This window comes from Triticum aestivum, chromosome 7B, assembly GCF_018294505.1.
Source record: "Triticum aestivum cultivar Chinese Spring chromosome 7B, IWGSC CS RefSeq v2.1, whole genome shotgun sequence".
NCBI lineage: Eukaryota > Viridiplantae > Streptophyta > Magnoliopsida > Poales > Poaceae > Triticum > Triticum aestivum.
In genome coordinates this window covers 107716296-107723385 of record NC_057813.1, presented here as the reverse complement: position 1 = coordinate 107723385, position 7090 = coordinate 107716296, and the positions used below count along the sequence as shown (strand labels likewise).

The window sequence follows — 7090 nt, the reverse complement described above, 5'->3', positions numbered from 1 at the left end:
CGCGCCGCCGCTGCCGCCGAGCTACACCATGGCCGCAGCCACCCCCTCGCTCCCTCTCCGCACCCCTGAGATCCGCCCCGACCCCGTGGAGCTACACACCCGATGCACGTGACCAGAGGAGGCCGTAGTCGACCGGAGCATCGTCGTCTTCATCTCCGGTGCCCGGAGATCACCGTCGTCAATTCGTCGTCGTAGAAGCTTCCCCGAGCCCGCCGAGCTTCTCTTCCGACCCCTTGTGAGATCCTGCACCTTCCCCTATGCTCGCCCCCTCCGTTTCTCTCCGCTAGCTCGATTCCGCCGGAGCCGAGAGCTCATCACCGCCGGCCATGATGCCGTCGTCGTTTTAGCCACCACAGCTCGCGCCTGAGCGTGTCAACGCGTTCGGTGCCTTCCCAGGAGCACGCAACTCCCACCAGCTCCTCCTCCTGAGCACCCTAACGCCGAACCCAAACTAACCCGAGCTCCGGCCGCCACTGCCGAGCTCGCCGCCGTCAGCTCCGGCCACCACACGCCCGTCTAACACCCCCACCCGATGCACGCTGGCAAGAGCTCTCTAACGAGCCTAGCCGCGCATCGAACGGAGCACTGCAGCCCAATCCCGAGCACCTCCGTCGCGTTTGACCCCGCCGGCGGCTAAACGCCGGCAGGTTGACCGGTTTGACCGGCGATGATGATGTGGCCGCTTAATTAGGCACTAATCACCTCCAGTTAGCCCCTAACAGACACTGACAGTGGGCCCTAGACCACTAACTAAACTATATTAGTGTTAGTTTAACGCTAACTAAATTAGGTTAGTTAGGTTAGTCACTGACCAGTGGGTCCCACAGGTCAGGTTTGACCTGGCCGACCCAGTTGACCTGCTGACGTCACACCGACATCATGCTGACGCAGTAATCTGTTTTCTGGATTTTAAATAAATCTAAAATGATTTATTTATTTCAGAAAATATCCAAAACTTCTAAAAATCATATAAAATCAACCATATCTCCAAATGAAATAATTTATATATGAAAAATGATCATAAAAATCCAATATATCCATCTGTACCATTTTCATGCATGTTAGAACAAATTATAGCTGCTGTTTAGTACAAATCATATGAATGGCATTTAAGAAATCACATATGGAGTTTGAATTTGAATCTTTGATTCAAACCAACTTCATTTAATCTGGTTGCTAGTTGCATTAGCCCAAATCACAGCATATTGCCATGTCATGATCATGCATCATATTGTGCATTGCATTGATTGTGTTCTTCCTTGTTTGCCGGTGTTTGGCCCCTCTCGATAGACGATGTTCCGACGATGAGTTCGATGACACCGATGAAGAACTATACTATCTTCGGAAGTGCCAGGCAAGCAAAACCTCCTTGTTTATTCCGATACAATCCCACTCTCTCGCTCCTGCTCTCTTTTACTGCATTAGGACAACACCGATTCAACTGTTACATGCTGCGGTAGTTGAACCCCTTTTCCTCTGCATGACCTGTCATTGCCCCAGTAAATAGATGAAACCCACTAGCATGAGTAGGAGTTGTTTGAGCCCTGATGTGCCTACTCATTCATGTTTGTTTGTCATGCCTGCTACTGCTTAGAGTTGAGTCAGGTCTGATTCATCGGGGATGAATTGGAGGTGTGTAAACATGTCCTACTGTGTGTGAACTAAGTGTGTGAACACGATTTGGTAAAGGTAGCGGTGAGAGGCCATGTAGGAGTACATGGTGGGTGTCTCATTGCAGCCGTCCTCAGGAACTGAGTTCTGTGTTTGTGATCCATGAACAGTTACTACCACACATTAGGTTCCGGTAACTCGACCCATCTTGACTTATTAATCAACATGATCTCTGTCCAGGAGTTGCAACTAGTTTCTGGTGTTTGTAGGTCGTGCTAGTAGTCTACCAAGTGGCACCCGGTACAGGTGGGCTTGGGACAGACTAGGCACAGTGGCCCGGTGTACCAAATGGCACCCGGATGGTGGACTTGGGAACCCTGCACACATCGTTTGGGGCCGTGAGCGACACCCCGGCCGGATCTCCTTGCGGATGGAACCCGAATAGGCGATAAACCTGGACGAGAGACTTGTGTGGTTAGTCAGGTCGTGGCCGACACCCTCGCTGGGCTTCCGCTTGAAGGTTGCCGAGTACATGTCGTGTAAACGGCGGTAAGTGGTGAGAGCGTGTGTGAAGAAGTACACCCCTGCAGGGTTAATATGATCTATTCGAATAGCCGTGTCCGCGGTAAAGGACTTCTGGGTTGCCTGTACAGTTCATAGACAAGTGAAAGTGGATACTCTAAAATACGCAAGATAAGTGTGAGTGCTATTGATGGCGTTCTCATAGGGAGACGGGAGCGGATTCATAGTGGTGTATTGATATGGTGAATATGTGAACTCGTGTGCGCCACCTCAAAAGAGTTACTTGCAGTCGTAGTTCAGGTTAGCCACTGAGTCAAAGCTGGCTTGCTGAAGTTAAACCCCACCATCCCCTTTGTTGATAATGATGCATATGTAGTTAGATATGATGTAAGTCTTGCTGGGTACATTTGTACTCACGTTGCTTAATTTATGTTTTTGCAGAGAGACTTCAGTCTTGTTAGTAGTTCCACGTGAACTTCGACGTTTAGCTTGTTACCTCAGCTACGATCTTGTGCCCTCGGCAGGATCTGGTAGATAGTCAGGCTTCTCAGCCTTTTTCATTTGTAGATGTCTGTACTCAGACATGTTAAGCTTCCGCTTATGCTTTGACTTGTATGCTCTGAGTGTTGGGTCATGAGACCCATGTTTGTAATATCTCGCTCCTCGGAGCCTACTGAATAAATACTTGAGTCGTAGAGTCATGTTGTGATGCCATGTTGTATTTGCACATATCGAGCATATTGTGTGTATGTTATTAAAATGCTTGGTATGTGTGGGATCTGACAACCTAGTTGTTTATCCTTGGTAGCCTCTCTTACCGGAAAATGTCTCCTAGTGCTTCCACCGAGCCATGGTAGCTTTCTATTGCTCTGGAACATTTAGGCTGGCCGGCATGTGTCCTTCTTCGTTCCTGTGTCTGTCCCTCCGGGAAAATGTCACGCGGTGTCTACCGGAGTCCTGCTAGCCTGCTACAGCCCGGTTTACCGGAGTCCTGCTAGCCCAGTTGCTACAGCCCGGATTCACTCGCTGATGACCGACACGTTCGTTGTTGGGTCATGTATGCCTGTCCCTGTAAGTTAGTGCCACTTTGGGTTTACGACTAGCCATGTCAGCCCAGGTTCTTTGTCATATGGATGCTAGCGACACTATCATATACGTGAGCCAAAAGGCGCAAACGGTCCCAGGCCTGATAAGGCGACACCCGTGGGAATACCATGCGTGAGGCAGCAAAGTGATATGAGGTGTTACATGCTAGATCGGTGTGGCATAGGATCGGGGTCCTGACAACTAGGCAGTTGCCATGTAGCACTACAAAAAAGGCATGTCAAAAAAACATGTTCGGGTAAAAGAGAGAGTTGCTATGTGCTCACAAGCACGCCAGGACAGTTGCCATGTAAAAAGAAAGAGTTGACATCTTTTTACGTGCATGCTAGGGCAATTGCCATCTACCATGCAAAAACACATGTCACGGGTAACAGAGAGTTGCCATCTGCTTACAAGCAAAGCTAGGGTAGTTGCCATGTACCCTGCAGAAACACATGGCAAATGACATTTTTGGGTGTGGGCTTACGTGCATGCTAGGGCAGTTGCCATCTACCATGCAAAAACACATGGCAACTCGGGTAACAGAGAGTTGCCATCTGCTTACAAGCAAAGCTAGGGCAGTTGCCATGTACCCTACAGAAGCACATGGCAACTGACAACTTTGAGTGTGGGCGAGGAGACGGGCGTGTGGGTGAAATAATAAACACCCACACACCAGCCCCTCTGCGTGCGTGAGAACTGGTGTGTGAGCGAATTGCTAAACGCCCACACACCAACCCCCGTGTGGTGAAAAAAGGACGTGTGGGCGACTGGATGAATGCCCACACACGAGCCCAGTCCTACGTGGCATAAAAAATCTGCTAGAACGCGCCAGGATTCGTGTTGAAGTGGTTGGACGAGGATCCATGCGTGTGGGCGTTAATATTTCCGTAAAATTAAGGTACGTCATTAGCGTACTCTCGATAAAAGAATATAATAATTATTGTGGTATTTTTTAGGATGTTTATCTTTTTTCAGTATTCCCATCAAGTACATTTTACATATAATAATAGATGATTTGGATATGATATACTTACATTAACATAGTATAGGATTGTACCGTTAAGTATATGCACCGTGAAGGTAGATTCAAGGTATTGCATATGATAGTACTGGCTTAGTTGCAGAGTTTAAAAATGTAGAGGAGTTATTATATTATATATACTCTCATCACAAATGACGACGGGATAGAAGTGGACAAAAACGGAAAAATAACAGCGAAGCGATGATCAGACGGGCCACCCACTGTGGAGCAGTCGAGCACTTAACAGCAAACCGACCTTATTTTTTTGGTAAGCTAGCTCCCGATTGAGAGGTCAGCAGGCACCAGCCCGGAATCCAAGTCTACCACCCCTAACATCGTACAACATCTCCAACGTTCTCATTTGGACATTGCCGAGGAACCCGACGTAACCATCTTCCCCGGACTCGGTGAAGGCCAGACAACCGTCCAACAGAAGCCCGTTGGGGACGTCGAGGTCGACCGTGACGCCGCCGGTGAACGTGAGAGCGACCTTGGGCACGGTGGCGTTGCTGTATCCTGTGAAGTTGTAGCATGTGTCGTGTTCGTCGCTCGGGATGAGCGGGTAAGCCGCCATGGCGGCCCGGAACGCGGACCGCAGTTTCGCGTAGGGCGTCGACGGCAGATGTGAGATGATATTGCCGCAGTCCACGATCAGGCCCCCCTCGAACACCTTCCGTGGGATGCGGAGCTGCTTCCCGCCGACGCTGATGCCGGTGAGCTTCACCACGTAGTCGGTGACGGAATCCACAAACTGGGTCATGGGCGTGAATGAGAAGCCCGAGGTGTTGCTGGGCGCGCCAAGGGCGAGGAACCCGGTGCCGCTGCTCACCGACGGGAGGCAGTGGGAGAAAGAGCCGCCGTAGAGCGCGGAGGTCTGAACCGGGAGCGACTCGGGCGCGCGGCCAAGCCCGAGCAGGCCGTCGAACTTGTCGTTGGGGCCACCCTGCTTGTACCCGCAGCCGAAATGGAAGTCCTTGATGATGACGCCGGGCGCCAGCGTGAGCGCCTCGTTGCTGTACACGCCGCTGGTCTTTGACCCTCCTCCGTACTCGACTCGATACCCGCACTGGGATTGGGTGCCATTGCCGTTCATGCTGCAGCCATTGTTCAAGTGGTGGTCGGACTGGAGGGTCTTGCACACGTCGGAGCCGCAGGGGATGGGAGCGTAGGTGGAGGACTTGCGCGGGTCGAACAAGGGATCCTTCTGAGGGTAGCAGTCGGTGGAGTTGCATGGCGCGCACTGCACCCACGACAGGTCGCTGCCGGTGTCCAGGAGGAGGACCTGCTCCACGGCCGGCGTGCCCAGGCCCAACATCACCACGTACTCCTGCGAGTCCACGGAGGTGCCCAGGTGCGCCGGGATGCTCACCTTGCCCTCCTCCTGATCCTGCATCTTCTTGGTGGTGGTGGTGCCCCTCCCCCTCAGTGCTCGGCTCATGATGTAGTTTGCGCGGACGCGGCTTCTGTGAAGCGCCTCGGCGAAAGATGCTGGCTTGTCGGTGGACGGTGACTTGGCGCAGGGTCCGTGCCTGTGCACCAGCGGCACAGCGGCGCCGTTTGGCCGTGGCGTCACTGAAAGAAACATTTGAGTGTCATACATGCAGATCGATTAACGTCCAAAATTATGCCATGCTCAATTTGTGGGTACGTACCTGTGGATGTGGCGCAGACATCTTGTGTCTGAAATGAGCTGGTTGACACCACAACGAAGCTTTGCTTACCGTCGCCTGCAGCAGAAATGGTGGAAAGGTAGCTGCCAAATACGACCAGGAGGATGCACAAGAACAAGGGAGGATAAGCCATTGGAAGTTACAGTAGTATACACCTGGGCTTGTTTAACCCAGTCTAGCTAGGACGCCCAAATTTATAGACCAACCACATGTACAGGAATCTAAGTGGGACGGACTGAACAATCACGAAAAATGAAAATGGTCATCTAATGCCTCCTAATTCCTACCGTGGTGTAGTGTGGGCTCGAAGATTATACCAAGGATGGGGTGGAACCGTACGTGGATGTGTTTACAGTTTTACACTCGTCTTAGTAGTAAGTAGACAAAACAAGGATACTTTCTCTCCTCGAGTTAACCCGCACTCGTTTGTCATGTACGTTCACTGCCCACTTCCTACCTTGTAACTAGAGTGCAATACTACATATCCTAAATCTAGACCCGTTTAAATTTTGAGGATGTTTCAACTTTTTCTCTCAGCTTTAATCGATAAATCGGATGGTGGCACGTGTGATTAGTTTGGGACCTAGGCGGGTATGCATGAAGTGTGGCCGCCTACCGAATTTTTAGCTAGATTTTTTGCAGGTTGTTTGTCCGCCGGTAGATGTGCATGCATACGGATGGGTAGTGTGTACTTCTTGGCACAATGGGTGTGCATGCATGCAGCGGTGCATGTGGGTACGACCACGTGGTTTTGTCTTTCCTGCTCTGGAAGAATCCCGTCACCGATTCGAACATTTAGACTAGCCACAGTGGGAGTAACTTCAGCAGTAACATCGAGTTCAACTCAGCAAATTTGCTTATGTGACAATGAATTAATGGGAAAGGTAGTTATAGTAACTTAGCTAGTTACTGTAACATTACATGTCCCAATGCAATATGAGTCTATAGCCTAATAAATAAATCTTTACATTTTACCACACTTATGTTACTATCCATTATGAAGGTAATAATATAGTCTAGGGATATGTGTATGTTACTCACCATTGTGGCTAGTCTTATGCGTCCATAAAAGCCTCCCGACCTCCCAGTTCCATCACTGGCAGGCGGCCACCCATCCCTTCCCCTCGAGGGCAGCGCCAGCGTGGGGTCGTGCAGGGGCTGCCGCCCCGGGTAAATTTTC

The 7090-nt window shown here is 50.6% G+C and overlaps 1 protein-coding gene across 1 annotated transcript; it reads right to left on the bottom strand.

Moving 5' to 3' along the window:
• Window positions 1-4365: 4365 nt before the first annotated feature.
• LOC123155733 (aspartyl protease AED1-like) lies at window positions 4366-6043 on the bottom strand. The gene is made up of 2 exons (XM_044573877.1): window positions 5893-6043; window positions 4366-5812 (listed from the first exon to the last, which is right to left on the bottom strand). The coding sequence occupies exons 1-2, from the start codon at window positions 6041-6043 to the stop codon at window positions 4533-4535; spliced, it is 1431 nt and encodes a 476-aa protein (XP_044429812.1). The 3' UTR covers window positions 4366-4532.
• Window positions 6044-7090: the final 1047 nt, after the last annotated feature.

Bases quoted from the DNA above. Each gene is read 5' to 3' on its own strand.
- LOC123155733 (XM_044573877.1), bottom strand. From the start codon at position 6,043: ATGGCTTATCCTCCCTTGTTCTTGTGCATCCTCCTGGTCGTATTTGGC. The intron at 5,813-5,892 runs GTACGTACCCAC...TGTTTCTTTCAG, and splicing joins TGTCTGCGCCACATCCACAG to TGACGCCACGGCCAAACGGC.